We start from the raw sequence: 16,417 nt of genomic DNA, 5'->3' as shown, positions 1-16,417 counted from the left end.
TCAATAAGAATATTAAAATGTCAAATTTACATCTCGTGCTTCGGTACATGATAGTAAAGCGTGCAGCAAGCATGGAATCATTGAGAGATTATGCAGTTAACCGAAGTCAAAAGACGATTTGCTGAAAAGATATGGCACAGATCAACTCTGATATCGTAAGAGAAGATGAAAGATAGTCCTTAGGTTTCTAACACCCAGACTGATGACAGTCATACTACAGTAGCCACCCTGAACAATTCTGCACGTACAATTAAGAATGCTAGAAGAGACTCATAGAGACCTAGAGCTTTTCAGGGGCTCAACTGCAAGTTCTTCCAAGCTTAAAACTAGCTCAAATGAGATTCATGACTGAGTTAGAGAAGCATGATGAATGAAATCCTGCCAGTGGCTGAATACTGTTGTAATACGCACACTACAAACATACCACAGGACACTAAAATATGTCAGTAAACAGAAGGGCAGTAAATTGTTAGCCTGAGTAACACCATGTGCTTACAGCTGCTCACAAGCATATACTCCAGTGCAGTGTATCTAAGTCTTTGTCAAGAAGGACAGGAGACAGGATGCCATATTCTTTGCAGGAATCTACTGATTTCATTTTTCACTTTATCTGAATAATTTAAAAGTCCTAAATTAATTGGGAATCCAACATGGTCCATAGGATAAGCTTTCAGGGCTACTTAAGAAAAAAAATAAAGTGACATAACATCTTTATTACTCTTTTACACAACATTTTGCTTCTGCATATTCTCCAGATAGCATTGCAGCAATGAGAGCTCAAGTGTCATCACAAACAATTCATAGGTAACCGTAGAGTCTTCACATGGCAAAAATCTAAGCATAGTTCTGATAGCCTGCTAGGAAGAAGAAGGACAAGTGAACTAAGCTTCTAATTTTGGAATTAATTTCTTTGTCTAACAGATGCTTTACGGTATTTTTAAGCACTGTCCATCGCAGCTTACATATTTTTCATGGATTTTTCATCCATCTGTATTTCTTGTTTTCCTCTTGTTCTCTATTGTTAATCTCCTCTTCAGCATTGTCCAGTTTCCCTGTCACATCATTGTTTTCAGGAGTATGTAGTATTATTAAGAGAATTAAGAACTCTGAACTGGAGAGAAGTCCACCATATCAAATTGCTTAGCTGTATTTGTTGATTGATTAACGTGCCTTTCTCTACTGAAGCGTTTCCATAGATGGTGACATCTTTTACAGCTATGTACCATCAAGGAAAGCCACAGAAATTGCTCAAGTGCAACTGCAGATAGTTGGACAGAAGAATTTTTTTCAGAGATGCTTAAGGAAGAGATGATCAGAGAAGACTGCGTAGATCATATGAGCAGTTGTTTAAATTATCTTCTAGCTAGTATAAGTTAACAAAAGTCATAAGCAAACAAACAGTGAGATCCCAATAACTGTGGAAACATGGCAGGTGTCTTGCAGAGACCGTGCCCCCTATCTCAGTGTAGTCAATCATTTTATATATATACATTTCTACAAGGACATCCTCTTTCTGCCTCTGTTCATAATTCTGGCCATCCTCAAGTCTATTTTCCACAACGTGACAAATATTGTAAATAAAATTGTTCTTTACTATCAGATATAAGCATTTAAATTCAAAATAGGACTATATACTTTGGAAAATACAATGAGCTAAGACTCGTTAATTTTACTTTTTCAAAGCTGTAATAAAGCAAATAGGATATAAAAGAATACTGTACTGTATGCCAATTATCAAATTATAAATTTTCTAACACAATGATTATTTCTTTACAGTTATACAAAATAGTATGAAAGCAAAGAAAGGAAAATGACTTGAAATGAGTGTGTATTTCCTCTAAGAGCAGTCCTATTTCACTAATGAGCCACTCTCCATTCTTACATGCATCAGAAACATACATTTGTCTTTTATTCTCACTTTAAACAAATGACATTAGGAGAATATATCACAACTTGAAAGAATTTTTTAATTAATTATTTAATCAAATTATTAAATTTTAATTAAAATTGATGAAAAATCTGTTATTTTTGGAACATGCAATTGAAAAAGTAACATCACTAGCAAACATAATATACAATTCTCCTACTTATTAAGATACCTTTTTTTTCAATTCTGTGTGCAAATTGTATAGAGCTGCCAGCTCACCACAGAGGTAAGATTTCTTTCAGTGCTTTGAATATTTCTGTAGTATTAAACTATGGGTAAATTCTCTTTTAGTCCCTTATTCCCTTGAGATTTGAAAAGGTCACATCCAAACTAATGTAAAAAATAGCCAAATTGGTCTGAGTTATACTGAGATTGTACCTGGCTCCTTACAACCTTTAACGCAAAAGCAATGAAATACTGCTTTTACCTCCTTCCTTCTTTCATCCACCTACAAAGGCAACAAGTATTGCTTTAGTGCACAGAAAGATCTATTTCTCAATATTTTAATGGGCAACATTTCCAGGGGTGAGTGCACATACAAGGTATGTTTGTCTCGCCTCACATGAGGTAGGTCAGAAAAAACAAGAGGAAAGCCAGGACTTGCCTCCTTTTTCACCCAACACTAAGGTCCCCTCTCCTATTGAAGCACAGTGAGCCTTACATTGCAGACATTATCCCTACTGGATCTTGTGCAGCTATAGACAATTTGCCTTGAAAGTAGCAAACTGAGGAGGCAATTTTGAATATAAATATCTCCTCGGAGTTTCTGTCAACTTTTGAATGTTTTCCAGAACAAATTTCATTATTTTTGTGCTAGATGTAAGATTGACACACCTAAAGTTGCCAACATCAAGTTGCAGCCTTACAAAGTTTTGCTGCTCAAGTGTTTTCTTTCCCCAGTAAGTAAACTTGCTGCAGAAATAATACAATCAGGTAAGTAGAAACAGGCAACAAAGTGAGGAAAAGGATCCCCAGGCATCTTATCTGACTATATTTCTTGTGGTTTTGTAAGGCTTTCCCTTCTTCTTTTTTTTTAAGGATCTTCTATTCATTATTCTGTTAAAAATCTAAGTGAAGGAAGGGGCTTTCTGAAAAACAAAGGTTTGAATCAGCAATCTAGTATTATTCTGATCTACTTTTTCCTTGTGAAATGTAGAAAATAATTCACTTCCTCTGAAAAATGCATTCAGGTCTGCTGATAATAACATAGTCTCACAAATTTCCTGTATTTCCAGGATGTCTGTAAAACATGTCATCTTGGAAGAGTACAATGTACAAGTGACTATTAAAAAAGAACTAAAATATCACAAAAAAGGACTTTGTTCTTTTATGAAAATGTTGGAAATCACTAAATGAAGTGTTATTAGCTTGCATAGAATTGTTAGTACTTTGGGGTGGGCCCACAAAACCCAAAACATACAATTTTTTTAAGCTGTCACGAATTTCTCACCTAGCTAGACTCAAATTGTGCCTCATCAGGCTTCCCTTCAGCTCTGGTAACATGTATCTTCAAAGAAACTATAGAAAATAGCCAGAAACTCCAGAGACAAGAAGCAAAGACCAGAGCCATCATCTCTAGGTACTAAGAGGACTTTCTACAGTTCTACTTAGTTTCTGTATCCCGACCAGCTGGTTTTACTGACACCCTCACTCCCTTGCTGGACTCTCCATCTTAACATTTTCCCCATTCCTGCCCCTTTATACCCTCTTCTTTGCTGGCTTTACACATAGCGTTCTTTCTTACTATATTGAGAAATTAAGAGGCTCTTTTTTTTCCCCTTCCATTTGGTGACTGTGTTTCCTACTGCACCTTCTATTTGGTTGGTTTTGACCATAGTAGACTTTGTGTTGCCATGTTTTACTTATGATCCATTTCTGGACTGTTTACATCTACGGTAAATTGTTGCATGATCCATAACCTTTCAATTTTTTTTCTTTTCGCTCAGCCTCTGTCGCATAAGACAGCTTGACTAGCCTGCAGTGGTTTAACTCATATTGACAGACTTCGAAGAATCCAATTTACAGAACTGGTTCCTATGCCCTTAAAGTAAAGGTGAATAAACAGACCTAAAGGGCATCTTACCTCTTGCTCTATGTTTGAATGGGATCAGTAATATATTTCACCAAGGTTTTTATGCTGCTGTATTGGGCAGCATCCAATTAAGTGACCTTTTGTAGTTTCATTCTCTGCCTTTTCACGATGCCTTATATTGTGAGCTTTGAATTGTTTCATACCTGTATATTCCTTGTTTTGCATTTAAGGAGTTAATACACACCGTTTCATCACTAAGCATATGGTCCAACATTTGAATAATACATGCCCTCTAGGTTTTCACAAGTGAGCAAACCTACTAGGTAAACAAAATCCACTCCCCTTACAATTCCACTGTAGCGTAAGGAAAAAAGAATTAAATTAGTCAACTTGCTGCACGGTTTCCTAACAAGTTTTCGAAGCCAGTAATGAAATACTTGACTGAGGAAGAGCACTTGCTGGAGATAATGAAAATATACAAATTAACAAAATTATGCCTACTAAACATTAACAACTGTACTTGAAAGAAATTATTACAATATTATGAGAGTAGTACTAACACAGGTATTAGAGAGGTAATAACACAGGAAAAACTGGTAGAGACAGAATTGAGTTCTGGAAGCTATCTAGGCAAGCAATATCTTTTTTAAAAAATGGGGTTACTATTTAGGGAACATCCTCCAGCAATCATTCGTGAATGATTTATGAACATTGCTACTCTGACTTCACTCCATTACTTGGCTTTATGTATGAACAACATTAATGAGATGCATTTCATTGACTTATCAACAGCTACACCGTGTACGTACAACATGTAAAACAGAGCCATTTTACTTCTCACATAATTGTTTTACTACAATAGCTAATAACCCAAGCCATATGTTTCAACAAAGACTTTGCTCCCACCCACACAGTTCACACATTTCCTCCTGCATGGCCCTGCAGTGAAGTTAATACTGAATTTGTGACATGAGAGTTATTACCAAGGCAACAGATAGAAATAATATGACTTCACTACAGGCAAAAGCAGGAAGTTGAAAAGAAAAGAAAAAGGGAAAAATAGGAAAAACTTTTATTAAGGATGCAAAACCTTCAATAATGACAAGAGGAATGACTGAAAATGCTATTTGTTTGATTACATTTCTTCTTTAAATAAACACCGTCCTTTTAAGCTTTCTCCAAAATGACAGCCCTTCTTTAAATATAGTTTCACAATCTCAAGAACTGTAGGAACTAATTTTATCACCTACTATTTTAAAAATATACTAAGACAAAAATGTATTTATGATTAGTGGGACTGTTGTCTTTCAATATTTTAATAAAAATGTCTCTGCATTCTGGCTAGTTTACCACTGATAGCTACCTAAACATGTATGAAGAACTGGAGCGGAAAAAGATGCACATAGTCCCCTGGGTCAGATTTTATTAAAAAGAAAATATGTTCCAAATCAGAAGACAGACAGTAGAATCTCCTACAAAAATAAATTAGTAATATTAACTTTCATATAGTTCTTTGAAAAGAACATGTTACAAAAAAATTAATATTATCAAATGAAGATGTTACAAGCCTTTGCATTAGTAACATTCAACATAAGACTTGAAAGGAATTTCTTTCTGTGAAAGTATCTACACTGAAAAAATTAAGATTGGGTTGGGTTATTTGTAGGGGTAGATGCTTTTTGAAGTGCCAGTTAAAACTCAGAAGAACCTTTTTTAATCATTTATTTTTTAAAAACGTTTCAGAAATAACACAACCACCAGCCAAAGCCTGCCTCTAACAAGATGACTGAGAATCATAAAGTGCTGCTGCCATGGTATGAGGTTTATTTTCACTTGTGCTATTGCATGCTTCAGGATATATTCTTCTAGCTAATAACCCAAGAGAGAAGTCTGCAACAATAAAGAAGAAAAATGGAAAAAATTTCATATGGTTGTTCTTCAACTCATTAAGATATTCAAGGTCCAGCTTTGGGAGAAAAAAGAAAAAAAAGTGTTCAGCACCAATGAAATCAGCAGGAGACTAATACTTAAATAGCTTTGAAATAGAATTAGAACCTCGAGTTAACCAGCAAATATAACACCTGCAGCTCCTCATTCCTGAGCTGCTGAACCTGCTTCCTCTGCAGTTCCAGAGACCTTCTGTAGCTTATATTTAAACATTAAAAAATTATAAAGCAAACAAACATGAAGCTCAAGACCCTTTAAGGCATTTGGCAATCTGGGATGTTTTTGCTTTGTTTGGGGTTTTTTATTCTGTTCTTCTGTTTCTTAGGTCTTTGATAATACTTTTCTGGAAAAAAATGGATAGTGTACCAGAATTACCAGGACACAGGTGGCACATAAAAATTTCACTTAAAGGAAATGGGACTTTTTATTAAAAAAGAATGTGAACTAACACTTCTGCCTTGTAGTTTATGCCTACTAATTCCAGTTTATAAACACCAAAAAACTGTTATTTCTAATACATTCTCTATTGCTGTAACTTCTTACGATTAAGCAATTAGAAATTATGAGTGTTTCCAGCCCCTCTTAAGAGATGCTCTCAGTCTGGTATTTTTAAGAAGTAAACTATGTTCTTATAATCATTCTAGATTTTACTTTTCTTAATTTCATCCCATTACTCTTGTTACGTAACAACTCGAATTACTTCCCGCACTTTTCTGGTAGTCATCCTTCAAAATTTTTTATATCTAAACTACATGTTCTTTCATCTCTAATGCAAGACAAGGATGTATTTTCAAAAGCTATCCTCCAAAAGCTTTGGCTAGTTTGTTTGACAAAACAAGCAGCTTTTTAAATACAATAAACATTTCACAGCTTTAATCTAGCTAACAACTCCATTATGCTTTGTTTGTTTTGCATCTTTTTTTTCCCTTTAAGTGTGTTAAAGCTGTGATTTTTTCTTTTCATTTCAAATTTTCAAATGGAATACAAACACAAAATGCATCACTGCGTGCAGTGAACAGGTATCAGCAGTGAGAAGCTCAAGCCTGAGACAGAACCTCAAAGTTTTACATACCGCATTGCCCAAATAACCCAAGCCACAGTCACACTTGTATTGTTTTCTGGAGGCTTTTTTTTTTATATAATGAATTACAAATTCATAACTACAAACTGAATCAGGTTATTTTCTGACAATCATGCAAGGTCAGAAAAACAGAAAAAGGAAGATTTCCTGTTTTTTTTTTTTTTTTTTTTTTTAATCTGTAACTCTTGATTTGAAATTAACATATTGTGGTTTTAGTGCTATCACCACTGTTACACAATTGATATTTTTACAGCTTCATTTTAGGACATCAGCCCCGGCACTCTGTCCAACCAGATTTACCCCCTTACTAGTATCCTAAACACCCTTTCAAAATTGGCTAGAACGATAAATTACAGCCTGCAGAGCTAAATCATGAAACCCTTAAGCTGCCGGGATGTAAGCACAGTTGTACATATTGCTCAAGATTTTGTAGAGTATCTCCAACAAGTACATACAAGACTATTTAAGAAAAATCTTTCACTTTATAAGTAGAACTTTTGAAGCACAAGCTGAAACACAACTCACGATACAAAAATTTTAGCAATACATTGCAGCCTTGCAAATTTTCAAATTTACTGAACTGCCTTCTTGAAGCAGGCCTTTTATTTTGTGTTTTCAGTCTCTCTAGAAATCAAGCACTCCTCTACTTATCAACTATGTTACTCAAGATACTTTCCCGTTTAACACACTCAACTAGTTTCTTCTTATTGTTTGGACTCAAATAAAGAAGCGCATCCCCTAGCGTTAGCTATCTCTACCTCTGTATTAGATGCCAGTACATTTCCACTGGAATGACTATATACGCTCTGTTTCTAGACCAATATTTAGGCAGTTTTAGTCCCTCAGAAACATGGGGCCCTAATCTTCAGATAATTCTACCAGATAAATAAAAAGAGCCAACAGAAGAAAAAAAAAAAAGCAAAATTATAGACTCATAGAATCAGTAAGGTTGGAAGGGACCTCTGGAGAAAACACCCTCAGTCATCCCATCTTTCTGATCTGCAATTCAGAAGTACATAAAAACCCCACCCTGGTGTCTATCTTTCTGGCGTTACCACGGGCTCTCACTAGTGCCCTCTTCCCTTGTACCAGGGCCTCAAAGCAGGCACGTCTCTCTCTGAGGTATGAGGTAGCACTGACGTTTCCCTCCCTCTAGTGTCCTTTCACTCAACAAGATACATTCGTCTGCGTCATTATTCCACTCAGTCTTATGGTATACCAACTTAGCACAACGTAAAGCAAAGAACTGAGACTTCTAGCTCTTTAATCCTCTTTATTCCTCACCAGAAGTACAGTTGAACCTCAGAGTATGCAAGAACAAATTGAGGAGACAAGTTATTGGCCGTGCAAAGATGACGTTCACATGGCAGGCTACTTGGCGATTACTGTGGCTCAATTTAAATCTAAATGCAGACTACAGTAAAAGATGCATCATTCTTTAATGAACACTATGCAACTTGGACGATATTTTAACACTGTGAGGTTTTGTTTGCTTTTTTGGAAGACTAGATTACTTTTTGGCTTTTGCTTTAAAATGCATAACCAGAATACACAACAGAAAGGTATACAACCTAAAAATGATGTTTAAATACAAAACACAAGAAAAATGAGAGCCACAACCACATTTCTGAACACAGTCTTTCTTCACGGATGTCAAGATTTCTTTTCCAGTATCCAGATGAACAGTCAATAGTCTAGTAGAATCTCATTATTACCTTCCAATGACTAACTTATTAATTATTAACCTGGGAAAGGCTTTCTAGAGTTGTTGAAGCTTATGGAGGAATAAGTCTTTCAGAAACAACTCTATTACTGTTGTTGTTACTTTCTCATTCAGACAACTGAAGGTTGTTTCTGCTTTTGTTGTTATTTTCAAAACACCTGGAAAAGTTCTTATTAAATGGTATTTATCCACTGATCTTCAAGGAAAACACCCAAGGTTTATTTGTACTGTCAACTTCCTCTACTGCCTATTGAGAAGAGAAAGAAAAAGGGAGAAGGGAACTGGAATTCAAAGTAGGATTTCACCATCTCAGCTTTTGCAGGTTGAGTCATGCATTCTTGCCAAGTTAGCTATCCACAGACGCAGAAACAGAGCAAGAGACCTGCTTGAGCCTAATGCTGTAGACAGGTGAATACTGTCTAATGCTCACTTAAGCTAACAGAAGTGAACGTTTACAGCTCCTTTCATGTTCAAGCTCCGTAACTGCTGTACAACAGACTCGGCCATTTAACCTACCAGGAAATGTTCTTTGGCATCATTAAACTTCCTTCTAACATCTATTAAACTTCAAAAGTATCCTGGCTTCTTTCCAGTCTCAGTCCTCTTCTCTGTCCCATATTTTTTATTCTCATTTATATTCAGTACTACATTCGTTCACTTTTCATGTTAATTGTTTTAATATTTTTAACTTTTCTTCAAACCCTCAATTTCCGCCTGTTACATAACCTCCTTTTGTCTTTTTCTTCTTTCAGCTTTTTTTCTCCTCCCTCATTACTCTGAGCTTTCTTCCTCCTCTATATAATATTTTCTTCCACTCCCCACTTCTTGCCAGCTGGAGAAGGATGCTTGTTTTTATCATCTCATCTTTTTTGTTCTTCTGTTTGCTTGCACAGATTAAAAGAACAAGGCTGTTACAGCTTGAAAGTGTCTGTGGACCAAATCCAAAACCAGATATATTTTACATGTGAATTCACTTAACTTTTAAGAGATGCAAGGATATTTTAACAGTAACAGAACATTTTATTAACTAGGAATAACAAGTTACATACGCTAGTGAAAATCCAAGCGGAAAAAAAGCAGAAGTCCATAAGCTATCCTTGTTGACACGGTATACCACATTTTGGTTGCAAAAGCTTTTCTAACACCGTACGAAAAGATAATAGCAAATGTCTAAATTAACATCACATCAAGAATACTGTTTCAACTGCAAAACAAAATATTTTGTTTGGCTTTAATCAAGTCTGCTTCTCTTAAAGTTCTGTGAGCATATGACTAATTAAGATGATACAGCTGCCTCTTAAGTCTTATTATTATAAGACGTTACAGATTTACAGTCTTGAGGACATAGAGAGCTTATGTGAATGCGCATCAGCTAGCTTAGAATTAGCTAGTCTCAAGGACAGAAGAAGAAATTCTGGCATAGGTCACAAAACCTTGATGCAGTCCAGAGTGAACACATGCACTACAAAATAACACTGAGTTGCCTCCTGTAATGGCTAAATTACTGCCTAGTACTGAAGTTAATTTAGGATTTTCCAATAGCTTTTTTCCCCATGGTTTGTTTTGACTGCACTGAGGCTGCACAGTATCAGGACTGTTTTCAGAAGTGATAGTCCTGCTGGGACTTGAGCATATAGCTAAAGCATTGATCTACACTGTGCTTTTTATCGAACAATCTGAAATAGTCAAATACTTCAACATACAAAAGAAAAAAAACAGATTTTTGCATAAGATTTTTAGGAGTAACTGACAGGGAAACTTATCTTGAAATTTCACCTTGAAAACTGTCCTTCTCCCCCAGGTTTCAACTATGTGTCACTGTAGGCTTGAAAATATCTGCACATCTGTGATTCAGCAAAATTCTTGGGTATATTGTTATTAACTACCTAATTTGCAGTAACTGCTACTCTGGAATACAACCTCTTTCACCTGGTCTTCGTTTGGTATCCTGCCAGATGGATTTGTGACTCTAGACTTGAAAGATTGAACTGCTTTTAAGATGAGAAAATGTCCAAATGGTAAAAAATCCAAAACTTGAACCCTTTCCAACTTGCTTGCACCACTGTTAGAGATGCTTGTCTAAAGCTGCATGCAATTATATTTCATAAGTCAATTAACCTGGTAAAGAGGAAATATTTTTTCTACTTGAGGCCCTGTATTACAGCATTGTCAGCATTGGCATTTTCAGGACAAAAAAGGAAGCAAAACAATAGGTCAGTGAGCTTTATTCTATTACTAACAAAATTTAGCATACCAGAATCTGTTTGCAAGAGTTACAGTCTCCCTTGCCTATTTTTACTTTTTCTTTCTTTTTTAGATCCACCTCCTTGAAGCAGAAATTACTCTGCAAGCAGTTCTCAAATCCAGGGGCTTCCTACTCATGCCCAGAGCTTCGGGATGTCATGTACATATTCAGCTGATTCAAATATAACATGAAAATATTTCTTTGTGCCAAACTAAATCAACTTCATGGATAATGCACAGTCCTCAAGAACTGCCACAAAAGATCTTATTATACAGACTTTCTTTATTGCAGCTGTCACTGGATTCACTACTGATAACTCAAGTTTTAACTTGAAAATATGCAGACTGTGAAACCTTGAGCATTTGAAGCTCATGATTTTTGTTGCGGTTTGCATGGATTTCTTTTAGTTTTTTTTCCTGCTTTTTAGGATCTCCTCTGCTCCTGGAGACACTGTGTGATCGCTTTTAGACCCCTGCAAAATTCCTCTGTATAATTCCACTATTAACAGAAGGCCTCCTCTCGAGTACTGTGTCTGGTTCTAGGCTCCCCAGTACAAGGGAAACATGGAGCTACTGGAGCAAGTCCAGCAAAGTGCTTCTAAGATGATTAAGAGACTGGAGCATCTCTTCTATGAGAAAAGGCTGAGAGAGCTGGGATTATTCAGCCTGGACAAAAGAAGACTGAGAGGGGATCTTATCAATATGTATAAGTATCTGTAGGAAGGGTGTAGAGAGGATGAGACCAGATTCTGCTCAGTGGTGTCCAGCAATGGGACAAAAGGCAACAGGCACAAACGGAAACACAGGAAGTTCTCTCTGAACATGAGGAAAAACTTCTTTACTGTCAGAGGGACTGAGCACTGGCACAGGTTGCCCAGAGAGGTTGTGGAGTCTCCTTCCTTGGAGATACTCAAAAGCAGTATGGACATAATGCTGGGCAACATGCTCTAGGTGATCCTCCTTGAGCAGGGAGGTGGGACTAGATGATCTCCAGAGTTCCCTTCCAACCTCAACAACTCTGTGATTTCTGAGAATCTCTATGCAAGTAAACCATCAATAGACAGCTGCCCCCTTGTGCTTCAAAAACTTCCTTTCATAGGAAAACATTTATCCTGCAAAACCTGGTAACTCCAAATTCAGTTATACTGGATTATTAAAATACTGGATGCCTCAAATGGTTTACAAGTCAGTCATTTAACAACAGTGCCTTCATATGTTTACTATAGGCATTTTTATATTTTAAAGCTAAGATTCAACTATATTTTATAGTTGTAATTCTGTCCTCCTTCACATAAACAATTAGATTAATTCCAAAATATTTGTAAAGCATCCCACCTCGTAAGGGGCTTGAGATTTTAAAGCATGTGAAGTTTAAGATAGGCAAAGTCAGTCCACCAGAGTCATAAACCTTGTGAACATTTTTTGTTCTGTCACAGTAAGACTTCCTAAAGAAGAATCAAAATGTGAGAATAGCTGTCCTAGGCCAGAGATTGTATCCACAGCATGTTTAATAACACTACAATAATTTTTATTTCATTAATTTCCCTAATTAATTTCTAAAATTATTTGTACTTTTGACATCTGTAATACCAGACTGTCATCTGATGTCATCGCTGCATTTGTAGAGAACTAGCCATAACTCCAAGATCTCCTTCATGAATGGTACCACTTAATTTAGATTTCCATGCATGTTAGTTACAAGTCCAGTTCCTTCCCACAAGCATTATTGTGCATCTAACACATTTGCCGGTTTATTAATTCTTCATTTTGCATCATATTCCCACAACTCTTTATTATTACAACTTTGGGGGTTTTACTCTCATGAACAGTATATAAGCACAAGCTGTTTCTTTCCTGTTTAGCCCCCTTCACAGTTTGTTTATTAATTGGACAGCAAAGATCTCTGCTTAGAGGTCAGTAGGATTCTACTGTTGGCTTTCTTCCATTGTAAAGATGGATCATTTTTTCTTATCCTTTGTTTCATATCTCAACAAGTTATTAAGCCACGAGAGGACTTCCCTCTTACTTTTTGACTGTCCAGTTTCTTCAAGAAACTTCGGCAACACACATCATAAGCTAGGAAGATTAGTTCATATGGTTCTAGCATGACCATAAACTCAAACATCTCCAATGGATATGAAGCTATGATGTCTCTACAACAGACACACCGGCTCTTTATAATAATTATATGCTCCCCATCTGCATGTTCATTTTTCATATTTGTAGCCACACTTCTCATTTTATTATGACAATTTCAACTAATTTTGATCAGCACAGGATTCAAACTTCCTGGGCTCAATGCAACACTCCTCCTCCCCCATGAAAATTACACTACTCCTTTGATACCAAGACAATCTAAACAACACATTAAATGCTGAAGTTCCAAATTTGATGATTTTGTATTTGACTTACTCCCAGCCTGCTGGGTAGAAGCTGATTAGTCTATGCAATCTGTTATTACTCATTTTATCGGTTTGTTTGAAGATCTTTTTCCCCTTGGCATTTCAATTTGAAACAGATCTCTGACATGTCTTTAGTAAACTTCAGCGTGGGAACTTCCATACTCCCTCCACTGTTAACAGAGATGCTACATTAGCCTTAGATTTGTCTTTTGTTAGTGTTCTCATTATGTCTGGACCATTAGTGGACCTAGAGATGCTGTTTGGTCTCTTGCTTCTAATGTGCCTGAAGAATTCCTCAAAGCTCTTTTTCTGCCTGTCTTCTGTTTTTCACACACAACTTACCAGCTATGCATGCTTCTGTTTTCCTCATTTAGCAACACTCTCTACTTTGTAAAGCATCTTCCTTCACCTGTTACAGATTTTCCTTCTCTGTAGTTTAACAATCAGTTTAAGTTTTTTCCCCTTATGACAGATTTTTGATACTTAAGACTTTAAATATGGTTATCTCTTGATACCACTGAAAGTTTTACCCTTTTAGTTGCTCCTTTTAACGACTTTCCCACAAGCTTCCGTATTTAAATGTAAAACATTCTATGAGACGTTACTGTAATATTTACACTTGATCTTAAAACAATATGGGATGTGCATTTATATAGTTACTCTTGTAGGCTGGATCAACAGTAACTTCACCTTAAACAAGGTCTTGCACACTGCACATTTACCAAGAGCTACTTATCTTGTGAGCTGAAAACTTACAAAAAAAATGAATAAATTGTGTTCATCTCTACATTCACTGAGTCTTCCTACAGGTAATGGAACCGTATGATAATGCAAAATGTTTCTTTCTTTGGTATCTGTTACCTACTTAAGCACTTCACAATAATTTTCCATCTTCTTTGCATGGTCAACAGTCTAGCCTTCACTGTATTTTGACCTATTTTCACATAAATCAAATCCATGAGTACTTTCGGATCTAGACTTGCATATAGACGTTTGACTGTAAACTGACATAGACTATCACATCTACACATCACTACAGTCTGCACTGTCATTTCTTAACAAATGTCTATCCTTGTATTAGTAACTTCCCGAGATGCCTGGTATGTCAAAATGCAGACTTAAAACCAGGCATTCCAGCTCGCTCGCTCACTCCATTGTTCTCATTTCAGATTTTGTCTAGATGGCTGTAAACAATTGCTATTGGCCTAACTGTCTGCTTTTATATTTTAAAAAGAGGAGAAAGCAACAAATACATACATGACGGTGTTAATCCCTGACAGTTGTTGAAACATCTGCAGACCACAACCCACAATTAAGGCTCTTCGAGTTGGGGGATATGTTAGCATTCTGCAGATCACAGGTCCACCTTAAAAACAAACAAATAAAAAAATACATAATAGTTCTTAAATGTTTTCTATCAAGACAATGTTCCCAAGCATAAGTTTTTTTAACTTCATTTTTGATACAAACTGGGATTCTTTCAATTATTTTTGAATACCTTTATCATTTCAGTTCTTCGCTACACTGTACTAAAAAGATGATTTTTCAGGAAGCATAGGCACAACATGTAACAATTATTTGGTCAAAGCCTATATAGTATTATTGATGACACATGTACAGCTCTCCTATATTCTACTGACATTAACACATTGCACATTTGTTACAACTGGATATGCTGTTTCAAATTCCTTCAAAGAGTCACTTCTGATCCCTTTCTAAAAGCTGCCACTCCTGTTGAGAAGTTATTTCAGAAATGCCACTGCTCACTGCTGAGATCTGGATCTTGCAGATAAAATTTTCTCCAAAGACCCACAAAAACAATTTATAAAAAACAGTTGCAAGTATGGGTGTTTTGTGGTGTGGGATAGATCTGTGCATGTAGTGTAGTGTAGTAGGTGTAAGGTCAGCAGAGGGAATGTAAATTAATTTTTTTCTACATCTTTGGTTGCACTGGGATGGGGCTACATTCAAAAAAGCAGAAAACAGTGTCTTAAGGGAGAGGAAAACCAACATTTCTGGCAGATAGGAAAAGTTTCCTTCTTTGTTAATTTTAAATTTTCAAAATATCCTACAAACAATGCAATACAGAAACTTCTATGAATCAGGTAAAAATAAAAAATATTTGACTCCATTATTTAGTTGAATTTACTTCTGTCCAGAATTTCATTTAGGCTAAAACATATTCAGGTGAAAAATTTTAAGTTTTACATGTCTTATCTAATTTGGTATACCTACTTGGAGCAACTAATAAAGGTCACAATATATATAATCTCAAAATAGTTGCCATCAAATAATAAAAAGCTTAATAGAATTCATATCTGGAGAACAAGACCACCTATATTTTATGTTTACATTTTTACATTTTCCTCAAAGTCCATCCTGAATACACAGAAATACATTAAATGTATTGATTCAATATAAAAATCTATAGACGTCAGTTAATGAAGAAAGATTTACATCAGAGAGTTTCAATTTCAGAAAGCTGGCCATGGATGAAGAGTTTCAATAGGAAAACCTGATAAACAAGTTTCGATAAAAATTTTCTCATTCAAAGGTAGTCAAACCTGCCTGGGGAAGAGCCGTTCTCATAAAAATTTACAGTGTTCACATGCCATTTGTATTATCACTTAACTTCCCCGTCTTTATCATTAACAGTAGAATCCTATATGGCAAACTGTCCACACGACATATATACAATGGCAAACGTCACTAACGTACAGACAGTACCCAGTTCTGCCTACCCTGCAATATAGCCACATCACTACCTCTGTTTCAGTTCATAAGGAACGTACGTGAGTTTTTTAGCAATTCCTGATCCACTCAGATATTTGATGATTTGATTGAAGTTCTACAAGCCTCTAGTCCCAATAAAGCATTGCACAAAACAATTGAAAAGAAGGCATTAAAATGAATAGCTAGAAATTAAAGCAGCTGTTCCCAAACAGTGGGTTGCAACTCAGATGGAGTCAGGAACACTTAACAAATTTAATCACAAATATCCGTCTGTAGGCCTGAAAGTGGGTCCCTGCAGAAAGTTTAGGACTTCACATTAAACTCTTTC

General features: G+C 36.0%; 1 protein-coding gene across 1 annotated transcript in view; it reads right to left on the bottom strand.

The window, feature by feature from the left end:
* Positions 1-16,417, bottom strand: part of SLC2A13 (solute carrier family 2 member 13) — a 152,918-nt gene that overhangs the window by 71,010 nt on the left and 65,491 nt on the right. Inside the window, exon 4 of the mRNA XM_062582483.1 lies at positions 14,614-14,722. Within this exon, the coding sequence (XP_062438467.1) occupies positions 14,614-14,722 (109 nt within the window). The remainder of the gene's footprint in view (positions 1-14,613; positions 14,723-16,417) is intronic.

This window comes from Rhea pennata, chromosome 1 (assembly GCF_028389875.1).
Source record: "Rhea pennata isolate bPtePen1 chromosome 1, bPtePen1.pri, whole genome shotgun sequence".
Classification (NCBI taxonomy): Eukaryota; Metazoa; Chordata; class Aves; order Rheiformes; family Rheidae; genus Rhea; species Rhea pennata.
Note: the sequence above shows the minus strand (reverse complement) of the source record. Positions and strands in the feature narration are given on the sequence as shown.